This window comes from Papaver somniferum, chromosome 1 (genome assembly GCF_003573695.1).
Source record: "Papaver somniferum cultivar HN1 chromosome 1, ASM357369v1, whole genome shotgun sequence".
NCBI classification, from domain to species: domain Eukaryota; kingdom Viridiplantae; phylum Streptophyta; class Magnoliopsida; order Ranunculales; family Papaveraceae; genus Papaver; species Papaver somniferum.
The window spans coordinates 201,745,795-201,768,120 of NC_039358.1; the positions used below are offsets into that span (position 1 = coordinate 201,745,795).

At 37.9% G+C, this 22,326-nt stretch overlaps 2 protein-coding genes across 3 annotated transcripts; both read left to right on the forward strand.

Annotated features, from left to right (window-relative positions):
* The first annotated feature begins 4,149 nt into the window (after positions 1–4,149).
* Positions 4,150–7,372, forward strand: LOC113312309 (phosphoenolpyruvate carboxykinase (ATP)-like). The gene is made up of 9 exons (XM_026561077.1): positions 4,150–4,468; positions 4,675–4,865; positions 4,977–5,130; positions 5,215–5,400; positions 5,569–5,867; positions 5,957–6,130; positions 6,221–6,635; positions 6,734–6,902; positions 7,010–7,372. The coding sequence occupies exons 1-9, from the start codon at positions 4,257–4,259 to the stop codon at positions 7,151–7,153; spliced, it is 1,944 nt and encodes a 647-aa protein (XP_026416862.1). The 5' UTR covers positions 4,150–4,256; the 3' UTR covers positions 7,154–7,372.
* A 10,569-nt stretch (positions 7,373–17,941) lies between these two features.
* On the forward strand, positions 17,942–20,665 carry LOC113312316 (pentatricopeptide repeat-containing protein At4g18840-like). 2 transcript variants are annotated; one of them, XR_003341654.1, is made up of 2 exons: positions 17,942–19,659; positions 20,424–20,665. XR_003341654.1 is itself a non-coding variant. In XM_026561082.1 (1 exon), exon 1 carries the CDS (start codon positions 17,996–17,998, stop codon positions 19,604–19,606), a length of 1,611 nt encoding a protein of 536 aa, XP_026416867.1. In that variant the 5' UTR covers positions 17,942–17,995; the 3' UTR covers positions 19,607–19,818. The 2 variants fall into 2 exon arrangements, 1 of the variants encoding a protein (XP_026416867.1); XM_026561082.1 differs by lacking the exon at positions 20,424–20,665 and having other exon boundaries at positions 17,942–19,818.
* Positions 20,666–22,326: the final 1,661 nt, after the last annotated feature.

Genomic DNA, 22,326 nt, shown 5'->3' on the forward strand with positions numbered 1-22,326 from the left:
CACGATTGGATGACCTGTTTATTTTTAAATTTTGGTTATTGTTAGTAAAAGAAATATGTACAATTTGATAGTGATGATATTAGGTGCTTTAAAATATTTTTTAATGTGATAAAGTTTATGAATATTCATGGTATAGTTTGCCAGATAAATCAAATCTAAATTTTATTAGTTATTATCCATATAAGAATATAGTTTTAAAAAATACCGCTTTCTCTTCTTTGCCTTAAAAATTGTACGAACTTGAATTAGGTCACCTATTTATGGGACGAAGGGAGTATTCTTTTATTGGGATGACATGAGTTTAGGTCAAAGGAAGTCTTACCAGAAATGTATTGGATTGGGATTTCTGTGGATAATTAAGACTTCCCAAAATTCCATGGCATTCAACTTAAATCAATTCTCTAACAACGCGTTCGCTTCAGAGAGTTGGAAGATTAGGAATCCAATTACAATGGAATTAGACCGGTACTCCAAACAAAATAGTCTTATAAAATTCAAAATTGGATTCTTTTGGAATCCAGTACCTCCGAAACCTCCATTTCTATTGCACCGGTCGAGGAGTGGAATAGAGTCTAATAGATCTAAATTGAGTGTTAATTGTAAAAAATGACTTAAGTGCCCTTCCTTACAGAAACAAGATCGAAGGAAGAGAAAATAAACCAGTTCGAAATGGTGGTCGACCATGGAAATTCTGTATAGAAATTAATTGAGGATATGAATTACTATTCCCATCTTTAGTTTTTGCTAAGGGGTGTTTATCCTAGGCGATGTTACTAAACAAAAACATAAAATTAAAACCTAAAATCCATATTTATATCCACTTTTTTGTGGATGTTAAATCTAGAGAAATCAAAATCAAACCCCAACAAGTTCTTAAAGATAGGTTAAATTGAATTGTTGTTGAGCAAGAAGAAGAAGAGGAAATGGCTTATAGATGTTACTAAACTACCCTTTAAAAAACATAAAATTAAAACCTAAAATCCATATTTATATCCACTTTTCTGTGCATGTTAAGTCTAGAGAAATCAAAATCAAACCCCAACAAGTTCTTAAAGATAGGTTAAATTGAATTGTTGTTGAGCAAGAAGAAGAAGAGGAAATGGCTTCATTGAGAAGGTACGTGATACCTAATCTGATTTAAAGTGTTGTTGTTTTAAAACTTCGTTTAGGTTAGAATCATAAACTGGAACTTTTTAAGTTTCAGTTTCAATCCACTTGCGACATTGTGTTCATGATGCATACCCTGCCGATTTCTTGTGTCAGCATTGTTTTAGTTTGAATACCCTGCTGATTTCTTGTGCCAGCATTGTTTTTAGTTTGAATACAATGATGATATCTAGTGTCGGCATTGCTTTTAGGATGAATACCATGTCGGTTTGAATACCATACCGGGACCAAAATACCTCAGAAAGTCTTTCCCAAAGCTTGTTTGTGCCGCATGCTCGATTCCCAAGTGTACCATGCCGATTTGAGGACAAAAACATACACAAAATATATATCTGAAATAGTATAACTTCCGGCATGGTACCAACTGTGCCGATTTTGGTGTTGTAGATCACTTTTCTTCGCGTTGGCTGTTTTGCCCGTAGCTTCTTCGTCTAAAATCGGAATGACCTCATTTTTTTTTGCGTTCACTTCGTATTCTCGTTCTCTTCAATATGGTATCAAGAAATCATGGATTTGAATGAGTCAAATTTTATCTTTGGCTCTTCTTCTTCAATAATACTTCACTTCCTTGCTCATATAGTTGTCTAGATTGTCCATACATACGCCATAAAGAGTTCATAACAAGTTGGGAAAGGTACATATATTATTGGCGCATAATCCCTGCATGCTTGGTGGTTAACCTTCTATGCCGGCAAGCTCTATAGAAACTACCAATGTCGATAGCCAGGTGAAAAAACTCAAATTTCTGGAAAATTTGCATAATGTGCCGGCATAGAAAATTAAGCAATGTACCATGTCGACGCCACTATCGACATGCTCGATAATGAGTTTTTTATGCCGGCAGTGTACTTAAGGAGCACTCTTTATCTTAAAATTCCGACTACAATTTCATAATTGGGGGATATTGTGTATCGGCATGGTGAATTTCACAGGGGATCCAAATGCATCTACCTAGATGAATCAACTGGACCAGATCAAGCTGAATGTAAGGAATTATGGGAGGCATGTCAATGGGCCAAAGAATTAAATCTGGAGAAGGTGGAATTTGAGCTAGACTCGAAGATAGTTGTTGATGCTGTGAACAAAGCTTCATTCAGCATGGACTAGAGAATACGTAATTTAGTTGTAGCAATAAAGTCCTTATTTCGTTTGTTCATCTCTTGACAATGCTCTTATGTGCCAAAAGAGAAAAATAAAGTTGCAGATATCTTGTCTAAATCTGCTAGAGTTGATAAATTTTACGGTGTTTGGTTGTTATAGATCCTCCTAGTAACATTATTGTGCAGTTACATGAAGACAAAAACATTGTAATCACCTCTCCATATATAATCAATTCAATTTTCAGTTTTACTTGTTAAAGATTATACTTCTCTATTTTCTGTATGATTTTTAATACAACTAGTCTCTGCTAGAAACCTTGTTTTCATACTAGCATGTAAAGATAACGCTATCACTTTCACTTTTACAAGAAATTTTAACACTTTCATTTTAATACAACTAGTCTCTGCTAGAAACCTTGTACATCTCATCGATAAATTTGTGTGAAATTGACGAATTGCATTAACTCGGTGAGAATGTTAAATAGTTGGACCATCAACAAATTTTACCACTTCCATTAAGAACTGCATTTCCAGTAAACAATAAAACTTAGATGTAAACAGGGCGCTGTGGCCTGTGGGTACTGGGTATAGCCAGTGTATGGCACACCCAACCCAACTGGTTCCAAATCTTAAATTTGTCTAGAAGTTAGGCTTCCAAGCCCATTTTTACTTAGTTGCTCCCCCTAGCGAAATGTTGCTTCCCCAAAAAGGATTTCGGCTCCCGCCCCTGTCAACACCAGTGAATTTTCGAGTTGTTTGGCACTTTGGCTCATTCGTTTATGACCTGTAAGAATTTCATGTGCCAGGGGATGGATGGGACTTTGGGTAAGCAACCCAACATTAATCAATGTATATCATGCCAAAGGCAAAGAGAGAGATGTTTCCATGACCATTTCCTGTTAAGAGAATCTGATTCCCATCTTAATATTAACTGTTACTGTCTCCCTCTTCAGACATGTTTGTTTGCATCCCAAGATTCCCAACTTCCCATGCAATGCATGGTTACTTCTGACATTTACAGTTCTGGATTATGGTTTCAGATTCCAGATTATGAATCAGATACACCTACCTCAGGCCGCTCCTTTCTCTCAAATATTACCTTCTTCATGTTTTCCTTGGATTTAACTGTATTATGGATATATATGGCCTGAAATCAATCTTTGGCCTTGAAAAATGGGAGTCATCGTTAAGTAATAAGAAGATTAAAATAAAGTACGGCCGCTATTTTCCTGGATGTCCCCATAAAGCGTGTCCGGTGGCGATTTTAATATTTGTTTGACCACCGTACCGATGTGCTGGTGGTGGTGGTGGCAGTGACGATGCAGCGATGATAAGTACTGACCTTATACTACGTGGGTGTGAGTTAGATATACATGTTACTTTCCCTTTTTAAATACACCAAAGTCAATTTTGTGAATCCACCTAACTTATTAAGCAAAACGTGATAAACATAATTTCCAGGCAATGGGAGCCTGAGCTAAGCGTATCCGATTATTACACGTAATGTATCAATATTATGAATCCAATTCGGGACGGAGCCACACAAGAGCAAGTGGAATTGCAGCAGAGAACAGAATCCCATGTCCTTATCTTCAAATCTAGCAGTAATAATTAGCAATGGCCCCTGACTAAAATTAGGAGTTACGATTGCAATTAGTTGGCAGCGTTTACTAAATTAGCAACAGCTAGCTAGAACTCTGTCAACAGCATTATCCAAAACTTAATTAATCCTCCACTAATTAAGCAAAGATAATTCATTTATTGATGAAATCAAAAACAGTAAATAATGATTATCTACGAAATTATTCAAACTTGTTGGCCCGATCAGAAGATATAAAAGGGTCTTTGTTCTTCTCATATCCAACACAATCCATTCATTTATTCATTTCCTCAGCATTTCTCTGGAAACTGTGTATTGCTGAGTTTCTTCATTTTTTCATTCTTTCTTTCACATTTCTCATTGTAGAGTAATTTTTCAGCAGTCGTATAATGGCGGCAAACGGGAATGCTAGCGTTAAAGTAGAGGTATGCCACGACGACAGTGCACCACCGGTTAAGGCTCAAACAATTGATCAATTACATTCACTTCAGAAGAAAAAACCATCAGCACCAACTACACCTAGAAAACAGCAGGGAGCCGACTTATTTACAGCTGCCATCTCTGATCAAGAACGTCAACAGCAACAGCTTCAATCAATCAGGTATTACACATTGAACAAAACAAAGCTGCAAATTTTAGCCAACGATAGGTGCTTAATCACCAAGGGTGACAATTCAGGCAAAACGAAGTCTTACCAAATTAAAATGTTTTTTTCTTTTATCGATATGTTTAATATCTCATCTTAGAAATCAAATATTACTATATTGTCAAATTTGTATTAATTTCTTTTTTGTTGACTTATTGTAGTGCCTCATTGGCATCACTCACGAGAGAAACCGGACCAAAGGTGGTGAAAGGCGACCCATCAGCAAGAAAATCTGCAGAAGCCCCAAAGGCTCAAATTACTCACCATCATCACCATCTCACCGCTCCGGTAGTTCCCATCAGTGACAGTGCCCTGAAGTTCACCCATATCCTGTACAATCTCTCCCCATCAGGTAACTTTAACTATTAAATTACCGGTATGTCCAAAAATAAAAATTAGCCATCAGAAATTGGCAATGGTGGTGGATACTCATAGATATTTTCTCTATTTTGTATTTGGACAGAGCTATATGAGCAGGCCATAAAGTATGAGCACGGTTCCTTCATATCATCTAGCGGTGCGTTGGCGACGCTTTCGGGTGCAAAAACTGGTCGTTCCCCAAGAGATAAGCGTGTGGTTAGAGACGGGTCAAATGAGGATGATCTTTGGTGGGGAAAGTAAGTAACATTCTACAATCATAATCTCAAATTTTGTACGCTTGGATCTGGTTTTTTATTTGAGCCTGTTTTTGCTTCCTGCAGAGGGTCACCCAACATTGAAATGGATGAGCACACCTTCATGGTTAACAGAGAAAGAGCTGTTGATTACTTGAATTCTTTGGATAAGGTGTACGTGAATGATCAGTTCTTGAACTGGGATCCAGAACATCAAATCAAAGTCAGGATAGTATCAGCCAGAGCATATCACTCCTTGTTCATGCACAATATGTAAGTAAAATTTTCACCGCTCCTAGTTTTCCCGGTGACAATTTCTGCACCAATTTGAGCAGATGTAGAATGCACTAGAAATTTTTTGGCAACAAAAACTGAAATGTGTAGTAAAGAATGCGATTATACGAGAAAACTGATAAAAAATGTTTTCGTTAAAATTTTCAGGTGCATAAGACCTACAGAGGAAGAGCTAGAGAATTTCGGCACTCCAGATTTTACCATTTATAATGCAGGACAGTTCCCATGTAATCGTTACACCCATTACATGACTTCTTCGACTAGCATAGACCTTAACCTTGCTAGAAGAGAGATGGTCATCCTTGGTACACAATATGCTGGAGAAATGAAAAAGGGATTGTTTAGCGTAATGCATTACCTCATGCCTAAGCGCGGGATCCTCTCTTTACACTCTGGCTGTAATATGGGCAAAGGTGGTGATGTTGCCCTCTTTTTCGGATTATCAGGTAAAGAAATGATCAGTAAATTGTTTGAATTCGCCTGGTGGGAATATGTTCCATAGAATTCTAACAAGCTCTTGGTGAACATAATCTAGGTACTGGGAAGACAACTCTGTCAACGGATCAGAACCGGTACTTAATTGGAGATGATGAACACTGCTGGAGTGATAATGGTGTCTCCAACATTGAGGGTGGTTGTTATGCTAAGTGTATTGATCTCTCCGGAGAGAAAGAACCGGAGATTTGGAATGCCATCAAGTTTGGAACTGGTAAGTGGTAACTATGTTTACTTTGTCTTCTGTCATGTTGGTATCCATGTTTTTCATTAGTTTTGCTTACATTAACATGTCTTTTGGCAGTGTTGGAAAATGTTGTTTTCGATGAGCATACTCGTGAAGTGGATTACACAGATAAATCTGTTACAGAGAACACTCGAGCGGCCTATCCAATTGAGTACATACCAAATGCAAAGATACCATGCGTCGGTCCACACCCGAAGAACGTTATCCTTTTGTCTTGTGATGCTTTCGGAGTGCTCCCTCCTGTGAGCAAGCTGAACCTAGCACAGACCATGTACCATTTCATCAGCGGCTACACCGCTTTGGTTGCTGGAACAGTGGAAGGTGTGAAGGAGCCGACAGCAACATTTTCAGCCTGCTTTGGAGCAGCATTTATAATGTTGCATCCTACAAAATATGCAGCAATGCTTGCTGAGAAAATGCAAAAGCACGGGGCCACAGCTTGGCTCGTCAACACTGGCTGGTCTGGTGGAAGGTACTAACTAATACATTAACTAGTCATGGTTTCGATTAGATCTTTCTGCGTTCTTTTCCATTTTCTCAACCTACTTGTTTCCTGACTAATTTCTGCAGCTATGGTTCCGGTAACCGTATTAAGCTAGCGTACACTCGTAAGATCATTGATGCCATTCACTCAGGCAGTCTTTTAGAGGCAACCTACACTAAGACTGGAGTATTTGGTCTAGAAATTCCCACTGCAGTTGAAGGCGTTCCTTCAGAAATCTTGGATCCAATCAATTTGGTTAGTCAGACCTTTCTTGCATTTCACGATTCTTTTCGAGCTTTCAAAGTTACGTTGACAACTTCATAAACTGTTTTCTCATCTCTATTTTGGTGATTGTATTGCAGTGGGCAGATAAACAAGCGTATAAGGATACCCTATTGAAGCTGGCAGGTTTATTTAGGAACAATTTTGATGGATTTACTAACTACAACATCGGCAAAGACAGTACACTGACTGAGGAGATTCTCGCAGCTGGACCAGTTTTTTGATATTAGTGGTCTGGTGGTGGATTAGAGGAGACAAACCCTTCCGCGGTGGTCTTAATTGAACCCGACGTCGCACTGTTTACATCTAAGTTTGATTGTTCCCGGAAAAGCAATTCTTTTTCTTCATTTTATTTCTTGTAAAAATAAAAATATTCAAATTTGTTGATGACTCAACTATTCTTAGAATATTTCAGTTCAGTTCTCTCATTAATATGAAAATCTTGGCGGGTCACAATTGAGTTGTCATGAATAAGTGTCCTTCAGCGAAGTACTTCTTCATTCTAAGACCGTTTGGCATTAGTCTTGCTCCATATTTCCTTGCTTACACCTGCAGCATACGTGTAAGAATAGCAAAATGATGCAAAAACCAATTTAAATGGACTGAAGGGAAATGCTACGGTAACCTCTTGATATTAGTTGGAGATTGCTATGGTACTACTGCTCTGGGACTGGGGTTTTAAAGCTCAACTGTTAAGTGAAGAAAAGGGTGAGAAAAGGTTGGGATTTATAAGGGCCGTGCCAACAAGTTAGCGATTGGTGGCAATTTTCAGCAGTGTAGAGTTTACAGGGGAATCCATTTTCCTTCAAAAACTATAAACTTGCATAGTACATTACCAAGGGTGTTCACGCTCCACGGATTATGGATCGCATTTGTGTATAGCAGCAATACGGTGATCCAAAATCCGTGGATGTGAACTCCCGTTGTAGGTACATATTTCATCTTTCGCCACGTGTCCATAAAGACGCACGTGGAGGACATGCGGCTGAGAGCATCAAGATATGATATTACACGTGGACAACCAAGAGTCACTTTATCCTATCCCAGAAAGATCTAAGATCTACGGCTGGGGATAGTCCGACTGACGCAGACAAGATAGGGGCAGAAGACAGCTGTCTACCGCGGACAGACATCTCAACTATCCGCATTAAATACCCTCAAACAGCATATGTGTCAGTCAGCCTGTGGAGGAAGCGCAAATAACACTGCATACTCAGACAGAACACGCAGACAGAGCCGAGAACACGAAGACTTCTGCATAAGCGGCACAAGACACAAGAGGATAAGGTTATAACGGGCTTCAGAAGTGGACCCCACATAACCACCCTATAAATACCCCTCTCTCCCAAGTGAAGAGGGGGATACGAGAACATTGAGAGGAGAATAGGAGAGAGACAGAGAGATAGAGAAAGTGTAAGTGAAGTTCCTCCTGCTACGCAGGCTTATGTTGATCTCAAAGTCATTCGACTATTTCTGTAACCATCATACATATAATGAAAAACCCAAACCCGCAGACAGAGATCTGAGTGATGAATCATATAAGTTAATCGTTTCATCTATATTCATGCATTTATACTTTACATGTTCGATTCGATATTTATGATACATCATGTTCGTACGTTTTATACTTCATCCATTTTTTATCTTATTATGCGATCTGAGAACAATGATTGTAGTTGATGAGACGAGGAAGAGTTTTAGGAATCTGAGTCAAGGATTCGACATAACCAATTCATCCCCTCAGGCGCAGCCTATTTACTATATTGTCATGAATCTGCGCGCATTATTTGTGAACATTCAGGTGACAATGATCTTTGTGTTCACACCCGTGATAGTGTTTTTTGAATTCCTCCTATTTGAATTCTTCTTCTTCTGGTGAATGGAATTTGAGACGATACTGCTGCAACAGTAGTAAATGGTGCAATTTCATTGTAGGCATGCAGAAAAGTTATACAGCTCCATGAATGCATTTTTCAAAGTACCTAGTATTTTTCAAGTTTCGCTTCACTTCTCCTTTCCTACAAGAAAAAAGTTTTAATTTGTAGGAAGAAAATTCAGTCGTTGTGCATGTTCCACCTAATAGGATTACTCACCAAAATTTTACCAAGTGATAATGCATGTTCCACCTTCAATTCAACTAATGCATTCACGAGTTAAAAGGGAAATTTTCATGGTGATCTGGTGTGGATTTGGTAGGTATAGATTACTGTATTAAGAACAACAAAATTTAGACGAATAAATAATCCGGTGAATTGGAAAATTATAAAAAAAAAAGTGCATGCATTTGTAGGAATTATGTTTTCTTCACTAATCATCCAATCGTTGATGTCGTACTATGGGCCATTTCGTTTTGGGGACGCGTTTTACTGAAATTTGAAGAAGAAACAACGAACATCAACAATCGTGATTCGATAATGTTGAGTGACCGGTTCTCCATAATTTCTAAGAATATTACCAAGTATATTGGTATGATAAGGGAAGCGGGTCGAAAAATGAGAAGTGGTGAAACCCTGCTGGAGATTGATCAGAGGTGTCGTACAAAGTGGCTTCGCGACAACGGAAAGGAGTTCCGATATGAAAGTTGTTATGAAATCTTAAAAGTGTTGCCCAAATTTAATTTATAGTATGTTTTAAAGTTCTCAATTTTAACCTAAATATAAAACTTTAAAATTAGATTATTATTTATCAAATAAAAGTGCAATTACATTAACGATTCAAACCACGATTCAAATTAACGATTAACATCTATCAAACTAACGGTTACCAAATATACAACTAACGATCACCAAATAGATATTCCCCTAAGCCTGTTTGATCCTATGAAAACTCACTATTTTGAGTCGTCTGAGATGGTGGTTGGGTAGCATCAGGCGATTCATAACCTGGATATGGTACCGAAGATGGTTGAAATTGAGGTGCTTGGAATCGGTGAAATGCTGAAGTTGGGGTATAAATTGTGGATTGCCTAAATGCATCCATATTTACGCCACCACCAGGAGTAATTACAGGAACTGGGGCATGAAACCAATAGGAGACTGGAACTCTGTTATCTCCATATGAGTGTAATTGTCTAGATCATGGCTTTCCTTCAGTATCATTTGAGTATAAGGGGAAGTAGTTGTTTCCATCTTCCTTCTGATATCCACTTGTTTGGTTAAATTGTACTATTTGACCCTCACATTTTATTCCCGTCAACATATACAAATTTAACGGTGTGAACCCTAAAAACAACATGGTCATAAAATTAAAGTTTGTATGTGGAACTAAAATTTAAATAAAACTAAAAAATTGAATCTTTATAAATTAAAATTTGTTTTTGAACTATTGAATGGAAAAATAGAAATATTGAATAGAAAAATAGAACTTACCACACTTGAAATCTTTGAAAAAGAACGTATTTGTAGTGTTCCACCAACTTTCTATTATAACTCGCACAACTTGAGTCATGTGGTTTTTGCCTTTCTTGAAATATAAACGCTTCCAATGATATCTTCGCAAGGATTCTTGAACAACTTTGGGGAGGAACCCAAACACTTCAGTTAGCCAGACCACCCACCTCTTAGTTTAGGTAAACCAACTCGCTCGGGATGGTTAGATAAATGCGTAGGTAATTGTTTGTACCCATAATTACTTTTGGGCACGAAACACGATTGAATCGATGATTTGATACGTTGTTAAGCTTAGGAAACGAATTAGCGAATAATAACGAGATATAGATTTAACGTGGTTCGGCAAGATGTGCCTACGTCCACGGATGAATCCCCTTGGGGAGTGATGTTTTCCATTGATGTGATTACAATTGGTTTTTCATCCCTTTTAGGGATTTCTCTTTCCCCTTTAGGATTACATTTTCCTCTATTTATACAATTTGTGAATTAGGGTCTTACCCTCGTTGTGAGGTAAACATAAATGGTATTTAGTTCCCTTGCATACCCCCTGGCCTTGCCCTGCATGCCTCCAGGTATTAAGTTTCCCTGCATGCCTCCAGGCCATAAACTGTATTAATTTGCCCTGCATGCCTCCTTGAATATTCCAGAATATTCCCTATAGGAATTGGTCATCAAACCTTCCAGGCTCTTCCAAAATCTTCTTCCAGGGTCCTTGAACCGGATCGACGGAAATGGGCTTAATTGACATGGGAAAACTTCCCTGACTAGAGACTTGATGGAGGCTGGAAGGCAATAAAAATGACAGTATGGATAGAGGTTGGCTTGCAGTGCGGCATAGTACTTAGCTGGAATTTTATTGGCAGCACCGCTGGCGACATGACTGGAAATTGGCTAGAGGCGCGACTTGCAACTTGACTTCGACAGTTGACCGACGGTTGACTTTGGCCATTGACCGGGCATTGACTTCATGGATCACTGGATTAGCTGGTAGCTACTTCAGTCAGTAGGCTAGTGGCAGGTTTGGGTGAGGGCCAAAAGGTGATTTAAGTAGCAATTTGGCCCATTATGTGGCATTTTTACTCATGGTACAAACGGTAAAATACCAGGTCCTATTAGTTGCCTAACATTTGCCAACTCTTTCTCTTTATCCTGGACTCATACGATATCACAATCTACAACAGATTTTCCTTTGTCTTTCCTGTTTCTTTTTCTTTGTCTATTTGTTTTGGAACTACTCATTTCTAAGCAAAAAATCCCTCTGGTTTGTTCTCTAGAGAAGGAAAGATTTTTTTTTTCTGAATGAAAACCGAATGTAACGGTGGTACTTATAGACGGTAGAGCACCGACCGAAATAGGTCGAGTTTAGATTGCTAACGGTGCAAATTAGACCGGGCGGTCGAGTCAATTCTGTGCACGTTTTTTAGAAATTTCACAACGAAACAAGACAAACCGAGGAAAAATATGAAATTGAAGGTGGTTTATGTCTCATGTTTTTTTATCTCTCGAACTTTCCATTTCTAAGAAGATCCCAATTTTGAAATCCTCTTAGACCCGCTTCCATTCTCCTCCACCTTCATCTTTCATCCTTGTCAATTCTGTACATGAAAACATTAGATACCTTATTCCAAAATTAAATTAAGATTTAACAGCATTCAACTATTAAAGGGCACTTATATTTGCAATCAGAGGATAGGCATCAATCAACAAATAACATTGAGAAACAATTGACTGCATTTAATATTTATTTTTGATTCTCCCAGTTGACTTGATCTCAAGTGCATCTGCTCTCCGTAAAAGAGGTGGAGTTTTTTATTTTTTAGGGAAGAGAAAAAAATACATGGCTAAATCGGGGCTCATAGAAATTAATTGGGTCTATATATTTCCACATCTACCCAATGGAGAAGGATATGGGATGTCTAAATTTACTGAAACTACCAATTTACTCTCTAAAAATATTAATACTATAAATTTATCTCCATTAACTCTTAATAATAAAACCTAAAACTAAAAATCAATTTCAATTCCTAACTTATAAACTGATTCTTCTTCTTTTCTTTTTTCATTTTTTTGAAACCAAAATATCGTCGATTATCGACGATCCAAATATGATTCATCGTTTTCTTCTATAAAATGTCGCCGAAACAAGCAAGAGCGAAGCATCCTACTAACAAGAAATTTCCTAGTGTGGATACTCCCGGAATTGTTGAAGCAATTCGAAATAAAACGAAGAAAACGGTTGAGGAAGACGAAGGATCTTTTATCTCACAAGAGGAGGAAATGGGTCGAATCAGGTACTTTTCTAACAACCCAATCCTCTAAACTAGGTTTTAGTAACATGCAATCACTCAAAAATCGATAATTTTGATTTCAAATATATCCGGGTTTACCAGAACCGGTAGTGTACATGTGAATCGATTGTATTAGGAATCAGTTGTTGTTCATGCCCACATACCCTGATTGTGCTGCATGTGTTTTCTGGTTCGAGAAATTTGAACCATAATCGGTCGATGTTAATACCAACATAGCCCAATTATGTAACCGCATGGATAACCGTTTTCCTGTAATTTTTTTTCGTTAGAATCGGAAACATATGTGTCCGCATAGATCGATTGTATAGCCACTGCTTAGTCATAATCGGATTTCATTTGCGTATATATAAACCGATTGCTGATGTGTAATGTTACAATCGAATTTTGTAACAGTATCGAGTAAACCGATTGTTATAAGAAAGAATGCCCAATGTTTCTGTAACTTTTTCTTGTTAGAATCGGATTACATTAACACTTATACAAACCGATTGTCGATGTGTTATGTTAGGAACCGGTCTTTATATGTATATCGAGTAAACCGATTGTATACCTTGAACTCAAAAATATGCATTGAATTCCATTGTTGTTTGTTGCTTATCTCCATATTTTACAGGCCAAACAAGGGAAAGCAACAACGTCAAGCCGAAAAGAAATATAAGAGGAAAAATGATTTGGATACTCCTCAGAGTTTATGACCTCGTCGCGAGAGTGGTCAAAATTTAAATGCTTCCCACCGAAGGGTCTCGGGGGAGTAAATCTAAAGCGATCCACATCAATGATCCACCACCTCAAGCGGAGCATCCAGCACAAGAAGAATCTGATTCTGATACACCTACTGAAGAAGGAAGTGGTGACAGAGAAGTTGCTGAAGAAGAAAGTGTCGGGGAGGAGATCAATGAAGAAGAAACTAGTGGCAAGGAAGGTAATGAAGAAGAAAGTTAGGATGAGGATGATGGAGAAGAAAGTGAGGATGAAGGTGATGGAGAAGAAAGTGCGGATGAAGGTGATGGAGAGATAGGAGAAGTTTAAAAACAAGTCCAAGGAAGAGACGCACAAAACCAAGTCCAAGGAGAAGGAGTTCAACAACAAGTCCAAGGAGGAGACACTCAAGAACAAGGTAAGACAAATGGCAAGAAAGATAGTCCAAAGAAGAAGAAAGGGGACCACATGCCAGACCCAGAGAAGATGTTTCCTCACGGACCTAATGATCGTGTTTACGGGTTACCCGGTGATGGAGGACGGGTTACCCGGTGATGGAGGACGGGTGTTATGGGGGTACAAATAGAGTTTGGTTGCGGTCGTTTGCCATACCATAGTAACTACCTAAACCTTATGCTATGTAACATAAAACTTATTATCCGTGTAGTGTTTTGATTAGTGTCCATCAGATTTGTTTTGTTTTACAGGATCACAAGGATGTCGTTCGCCGTATGAAGCCAGGAACGTCAGGGACTATAATGAAGAGATGGCCACTGCAAGGAATAGAATCAACCGTTGGAGAAGTTGATGAAGTAATCGATCTAGTCAAATCTACAAGGCTGTTGCATGCGGTCGAGAATTCGGATCTTGGTTACGACAAACCTCTTTGTTCCGCATTTTCCGAGAGATATTACGGGGAAATGGTACTTTGCATTTTCCGTTTGGCGAAATGATGATAACTCCAAATGATGCGAAGCTAATTACCGGTCTAAGCATAGATGGTAAAGCCGTCAAACACAAAGAGTACGCGCAAGAGCTTGAGTGGGACAAGATTTACGCGTTCACCAAAGAAATGTTCCAATGGGATGAGGAGATGACTAAGTCACAAATGCTAGTAGGCAAATAAAAGCATAGGATATTCCATCTCTCGAAGTTTAGGGAACTCTTTGGTGGAACAAAGAAACTTCGTTTTGATAGAAAAGAGGTGACTAAGTAACGTATCTTCGCCACGGCCAATGCGTACGTCCTCTACATCCTGGGATCTGTTATCTTTCCCGACATTTCCGGTGCCCGTGTGAACGCCAACTTAATTCAGCTTTTGCAACCATTTGAAAACATCTCCAAATACTCTTGGGGCACCGCCATCCTTGCACACTCGTTGAACGAGTTAAGAAGGGATTCTAGGGATGACTGGAACCAAATCAGAGGGAATATGTCTTTTCTGTATGCGTGGACATACTTGCACTTCCGAATATTTGCTTCAAGCACTTTTGAGAACAAATAATGGGACAATAACTCTTATGGAGACATGTACATCTATAAGAGCAAGGAAAAGTCCCAAGATGCGGTTTATCTGAAGTTGAGACGCCAGTTGGACAACTTGACAAAGAAAGATGTTGTCTTTGACCCTTACAAGGGGTTTTGGCCAAAGGAAAAGGAAAGATGGTTGGGTGCGAAGAGCAAGCTCATTATTCAACAGATATGTTATGGATGGTCGATTGAGAACAGATAATGAGGCAATTCCGGGTTACATGCCGTGGTAACTCAATATTTCGCATACTCGAGTGATACAAGTAGATGAGAGACCCCAGATAGAGGACAAAGATACATCTCTCAAATTCCTGGTGCGTATTATTTCTCAATTACGGTTTTGTTAATTGTTTTAGCATTATTTGTTTAATGTTTGTTGCTTAAAATGGAAACAGAGAAGATGAGTCGGGCACTTGATAACCCAAGCAGAACTAGAAATCAGGGGAGGGAAAAATGTTAAGGCCAATGAAAAGTTGATTGATTATTTGAACAGTCTCAAATATGTAGAAGCGGGTGCAAAGTTTGGGGAAGCGGTGGAGGAGGAGGATCCAAAGAAAAAGAGGAAGAGAGCGGCCACAAAAAGTAAGTCTAAAGGTGCATCGAGCAGTGCCCAACCTCCTAAACGAGGACGAGGTGGTCTTGGACGTGGTCGTGGTGGGGATGTTCATGAATGAATGGTTTCAAACTTATGTCTTTAACTATGCATGGATTCAAAACTTATGTCTTAAAGTTATTGTCGAATTATGTTTGTTTATGTTCATAGTTTATGAATGACTGATGGGGTTTCTTTTGAAATTTGTTTGTGTTTGTCTAAGACGCGACAAAAGAACCAAATACAATGTGTGTGTGCAAAAAATGCATGACTCTGAAAGTTTTTCTGTCACAATCGGTTTACATTTACCTTTACAAAATCTGATTCTGATAATTCTCCAGGGGCACAATTTCAGAATCGGGTTTTGAAGGTGCACCACATAGACCGATTCTGGAAATATTGTTCACTTGGTTTTTTAGTTTTCAGAATCGGTTTATAAGGATACTTTTAATGTACGATTCTGACAAAAAATCAAATCCAGAGTTTAAGAATCGGTTTATGTGGGCATCCAATGTAATCCGATTCTAGTGAGAAAAAGTGACAGTGTTCATGTATCTTTTTTTTTTTCCAAGAATTGGATTACAAGGGACATATTAAAAAACCGATTATTGAGAGGCTGAATTTGACAACCTTTATATTCGGTCTACGTTGGCATCACATGTAATCCGATTCTTGGCAAAGAAAAGTGGCAGTTCTTCTATAATTTTTTTTGCCAAGAATCAGATTACATGTGCAATATTAAAATCCGATTATTGAGAGACACATTTTATATGGTTTTGCAAGGACACAATTAGACTATGTGGACATACCTAAACTCCGATTGTTTGAATTGAATTTGAAAAAAATAGCCGTTGAGTCTTTATCTATATACAAACAACCTCTTTAAGCCACTCCCACATCACACACTTAGGCTAGAAAATGGAGTGAGATCCGAAAGTAAACGTGAAATCGGAACCGTATGAAGATTTGTGTCTTGTTAAATCGTTTGCTAATACGTTCCATGAACGTCCAAATGAAATCTATTTAATGTTTTGGAAGAGAGTTAAAGAGTTCTTTTACGGGCGTACCGGGAATCCCAATAACCGCAAATGCAGAGACTTGGCATTTCGATTCAACTACATAAAAAGTGCAATGCGAGAGTATATTAAAGTTAGAAATATGGTGTACCAACATCATCCACAAGCTCTTCTTAGAAAAAAGGTGAGCAATCCGATAATATTTATACTTATGTCATCTTTAAAAGTTCGCATACTAACATTGAAGAATTCACTGAATTTCAGCTGGAACGTTATCTATGGGCTATGGAGACTTCGTAATGTGGAAACTAAGTTCATTCACCATAAAGAATATACAACGTTGTACCGACGTGCTCGGAGGTTCATTGACAAACATTTGATGTGTCTAATTATAGAATACCCATACTGAATCCTATATATGTAATGCGCTAATTTCCTAAACTATGTACTGAATATTTTGTTTCTGAAAGTAAGGTATACGGATTATTTGGGCATATATAAACACTGATTCCTACAATCGGTTTATTTGGGTATTAAAAAAAACCGATTCTGGGTTTACTTCATCCTTTGAAAAAACTCAACCCAGAATCGGTTTACAACTGCCCTAACATAAACCGATTCTGGATCGAGTTTCGAAAAAAAATATTAATTTTTTTCAAGTTTTAATAATGAATTAATGGTAGTTGATTTCAGGGTTCACTTGATTAAACATCATTTAATCAACCAAATTAGCACTAATCAAACATGGGTAGTTTTGCCATTTAGTAAAATAATTGGATAATGAGTTATCCATTTTACTTCAAATTATTCTTTTTTATCTTGTAATCATAGGCCCAATTTAGCCAGAAAAAAATAAAAGAGGAGGAAATTTTAGGGAACAAAAGAAAATAAAAAGATACCTAGGACAGAGAATTTGCTTTCAGGTGATTTTTGACACATCACCAGGCCACATCAGCTTGGGCGCACACTATGGCGGAGACTAGGGCTTAGAATAGCATCGTCGATCTTGTATTTCCTCCCTTATTGGCTTTAAGAGGTTCATTTTGATCCTACTATGGACTCAACAAATTTGTTGGTTTGTACACTGAGATGAAAGAAGAAGCGCACGCGTGATGGAAGACCGGGCGAGCCTGGAACAAGCACTGGCGTTTGAGCCAGAAACACACGCTCCATCATCAATCGCTGACGAATTTTCTTCCAACGCCCGCGGCTATTCCTGACACGCCCAATACAAAACCTGATTCCCAACAATTACTTTAATTACTGTTTTATTCAATTTATCCTATTTTATCTCAACCTAAATATTATATTTTATATTTTATTTTATCCTACAAAATATTTTATATTAAAAAAATATATTAGTGGGCTCCTTAAAAACCAAATCGGCTGGCTCAACAAAAAAACAAAATTTGTACATTAAAAAGATACTTATAAAGTGTACTTTTTAGTATTCGGTACTATTCCCAGTGTAGTAAAAGATTGTAATAACAATCACTGAATTTTTGTTGTGAACGATACATTATCCATAACAATGGCGTTTTCCATATCTCAGCCTTCAATAATTTCATTCACAGAGCTAGCAAATTCTCTGTCTGAAATCAACCAAGCTCATGCACACATGCTCAAAACTGGTCTCTTTCATGACTCTTATGCAGCTAGTCGTTTAATTTCTTTCTCTACAATTTCGACCTCCATTTCTAATCCTAAAACGTTAACTCATGCTTCCTCTGTATTCAGTAGAATTCCTAACCCTAGTTCTTATCTGTGGAACACCATGATTCGGTCTTATGCTAACAGTTGTAACCCTGAAGAATCACTTCTTCTCTTTCATCAAATGCTTTATGATTCATTCTACCCTGATAAGTTTACTTACACTTTTGCTCTTAAAGCTTGCTCTTTCCTACTTGGTATTGAAGAAGGACGACAAATTCATGGTCAAATTCTTAAAACTGGAAATGGGTTTGATTGTTACATTCAGAATTCCTTGATTAATCTTTATGCCAGAACTGGGTATTTCGACAATGCATACCTTTTGCTCGATAGAATGATTCAAAAGGATGCCATTTCGTGGAATGCAATTTTAAGTGCTTATACAGAAAGAGGTTTAATGGAGAATGCCAGGAACCTGTTTGAAGAAATGCCCGACAAGAATGTTGAATCTTGGAATTTTATGATTTCTGGGTATGTGGGTGTTGAATTGGTTGAAGAAGCGAGAATTCTCTTTGATGAAATGCCATTGAAAGATGTTGTTTCTTGGAACGCTTTGATTACAGGATATGCACATTCAAATCAATTCGGACAAGTTTTGAAGCTTTTTGAAGATATGCAATTTGCAAACGTGAAACCGGATAATTACACACTTGTAAATGCGTTGTCTGCTTGCGCCCAGTTTGGAGCTTTGAAGCAAGGAGAATGGATTCATGCTTATGTTGATAAAAACGGCATCAACATTCATGGATTCTTAGCTACTGCTTTCGTTGATATGTATTCAAAATGTGGGTGCATAGATAAGGCTTTAAGAGTGTTTAATGGCACTACTAAAGAAAGAGATATTAGTACATGGAATTCGGTAATTGCGGGTTTAAGCATTCATGGATATGGTAAAGAGGCAGTAGAGAAGTTCTATGAAATGATGAATGATGGATGTAAACCAAATGAAATCACATTTGTTAGTGTTCTCTCTGCTTGCAGCCGTTCTGGTCTATTGGAAGAAGGGCATCGGATTTACGAACTCATGGTTCGTGTTCATGGACTTAAACCATCTATTGAACACTATGGTTGTATAGTCGATTTACTAGGTCGGGCTGGTCATCTAAAGGAGGCCCTGACGCTTGTTCAGACGATGCCTTTAAAGGAAGATTCTGTAGGTGTTTGGGAGTCATTATTGAGTGCTTGTAGAAGTCATGGCAATGTTGAAGTAGCGGAGATTATAGCAGAGAAGATCTTAAAATTAAACCCTATGGATAGTTACAGTTATGTTCAATTATCAAATATATATGCAGCTAAGGAGAGGTGGGGTGATGTTAGGGAAGTGCGGAGGAAAATGCGAATACAGAAAGTAAGAAAGGAACCAGGTGGTAGTATGATAGAGGTAGATGGAGTAGTTCATGAGTTCTTGGCTGGGGATGGGTTGCATGCTTAAAAATCAGCTAATATATTGACGAGATGCAGTCATAGATGACCGAATTCCACAAGGTATTTCATTGCTCATGTTAAAGTAGTTTATGTACTGTAACATGCTTGCTTACCAACAAATTACATTAACGCAAGCATCTCATCGTTAGCTTGATTGTATTATTAATATATATATATATATATACACTGGAGATCACAACTCACTATGTTTAATCTGAATACCTATGTTTCATGACTCCTAATTCAGGACTTAATTGAGATAGACTCAAATCGAACCATATATACCTGCTTGAAAACATTGATGATCACAGCATGGTATTCTTCAGATTTCAATGATAAATAACAAGCCAGGAGTTCTTCAAGTTCTGCTGGCTGTCGGATTTTATTGTCTACAATCATCTCCAGCATTGAATCTCTGAAATCCTTTTGAGGACTGTATGAACACGTCACCACTGCAAAACTCTCTAAATCTTGTTTGTTTTCTAGTCTTACCCTAAGCTTCATTTTCTTCAATTTTGCCTTCTTCATGTCCTCAAGAGATCTAATTTTACAGATTTCAATCTTTGAAGCCGTCCATGGTGAACATGCTCTTGCTTTACTAGTCTGTTTGGTTCGTTGCATTTGTTCTTTTCTGTTTTGATGAGTTAATTTTCTCTGCTTCTCACTTTTAGACATGATATCCTTAATCTTTGATTCTTTAGCTGATTTTCTATCCGAATCTTCAAAGTTTTCTACATTTAGCCCTTGTATCTTAGAACTTATAGAATTCAAAGCTGTAAATTCCTCTGCTCCTTCCTCAATTCTTTTTCCTCGCCCTTGTGCAGAGTTCAAAGGTGAAATGTAGAGAGATTTCCTTGAACCTGAAGCTGCATAACTGCCGTACCCGTTCTCAGTGTCTTCTATCGTTTTAATTGGCTCTAAATCCTTGGGTTTCTTCTCTGCTTGTTCCAGTTCTGTACTAGTTGTAGTTCTTTTTGGACTCAGTTTATTTGATTCTCGGCCAGAATGAGAATATTTCTGATATGTTCTTCTTGATTTCCTGACAATAACTTTTCGACCTTTTCGAATTTTGTTCCATGATGGCGTTTCTAGCATAATACCTTGTTCTTGATTTTCCTTTCTAAATTGTCTCATCTTTCTAATATCAGATACCATATTAGTGAACTTCTGATTGTCTTCTTCGGCTTTTCTACAACTTCCATAGTTTGACAATGGTGGTTCATCATCAGAATTATACATCGCACTTGTATAAGTCTCGCCATCAAAGTTTTCATCCCCGCCTAAAGAAATCTCCAGAAAAGCGTCGCTGTCATGGACAATATCTCCTTGACAAAGTTTCGCCGGATTGAATAGTTCAGGCTTTTCCTTTGTCTTTCCAGTTTGGGTTTTGGATTTAACGCTCAATTGCTTGAGTTTAGAAAACCAAGAAACTGGGAAAGCTTGAGAGATTGTAGAAAAAGCAGGTGATGAGAAGCTAACATGAGTCTCACCTAGCTAATAAGTTGTTCTTTTTCTGATTCCTCTATGAGCTTTTGTTTTCTTTCCGCCTCTTTTCTCAGTAATCGCTTTCAACGAAACAAGGCTATTCACGTGAGGAGTTGCTCGAGTGGTGGTATATACCGCCTCTTCATCCTTCAATTTTTTCAAAGTCTCCTCTAGGAGAGAATCACATTGCATTGTGTTAGTAAAGTTGAGTCAAACCAGCTGTAGTCTTCCCATGCTATCGTAAACTTTCCTACGCCAATAGGGTCCATATTTGACAATCTTCATTTGCCTCAACTCCCATATGATGATATGTTTACTTGGGATTGAAAGTAGAACACACAAATTCCCTCCCAATTCCATGAGTTAAACGGAAAGCAACGTTAGAGTCACAGACATCATCAGGTGGTATTGACGGGAGCAATTCAAACGTCTCATGTTCCAAATCAAAAGCTAGAATATTTGCTATTAAATTGGATTCATTCACGTATAAAAACACCTGGTGATGATGAGAAATCATTAAATTGGGACATATGACCTTTTCTAATCGTACTACTTATGTCTCTCCACCCAGTACCACCACCACCACCCTGGAGGACGGTATACACCTGAACCACCTTTCGATCCCGGTTATAATAGCCGCACTGAATACTAACAACCTTGTACTCTTTATTTGTAGGAACGTAACCGAAACCAATCGTTCTGCTTGGCCAATGAGCATTGATCCATTTCATAGTCGGAAGTTGAATGTGCTCTCCATTGACTGGATTGCAAACATGGAGTTCCGTACCATATTGATCTGTTGTTAACTTTCTGTAACCGGCATAACAAACTAAACCGTTGCAAGAACCAACCATGAAACTTTCGCGGACTTGCATAATCTTGAAACTGTGGTCTAACTTTGTAATATTAAATACTAGTTTTTCTGAAAAGTAGAATTCTATGTCTGATTCACTTGCCTTGATATTATTACGGCATGAAACCCCGGTGGGGTGGTTCTTGCAAAAATAAAAAATGTTAATATTCGTTGATTAACCAACTGGGTAACATTTTCAGTGAGTGGATGCATTTCTTTGATTTCACACAATTTCATTGCTTAGATGTTTACAGGAACTCTATTAAAAACCATATAGAGAAAAAGGAAAAGTAAACTCTCAACGAGGATTATGTTGTAAGGATTTTGTTAGGGAATAATCACTGACAACCGCGAAATAACGGATCTTGAGATATTATGATGAATAATAA

Excerpts from the sequence above, each read along its gene's own strand:
- LOC113312309 (XM_026561077.1), top strand. The coding sequence starts at position 4,257 with ATGGCGGCAAACGGGAATGCTAGCGTTAAAGTAGAGGTATGCCACGAC. Across the intron at positions 4,866-4,976 it reads GTACAATCTCTCCCCATCAG|AGCTATATGAGCAGGCCATA; the intron begins GTAACTTTAACT and ends GTATTTGGACAG. Across the intron at positions 6,636-6,733 it reads ACTGGCTGGTCTGGTGGAAG|CTATGGTTCCGGTAACCGTA; the intron begins GTACTAACTAAT and ends TAATTTCTGCAG.
- LOC113312316 (XM_026561082.1), top strand. The coding sequence starts at position 17,996 with ATGGCGTTTTCCATATCTCAGCCTTCAATAATTTCATTCACAGAGCTA.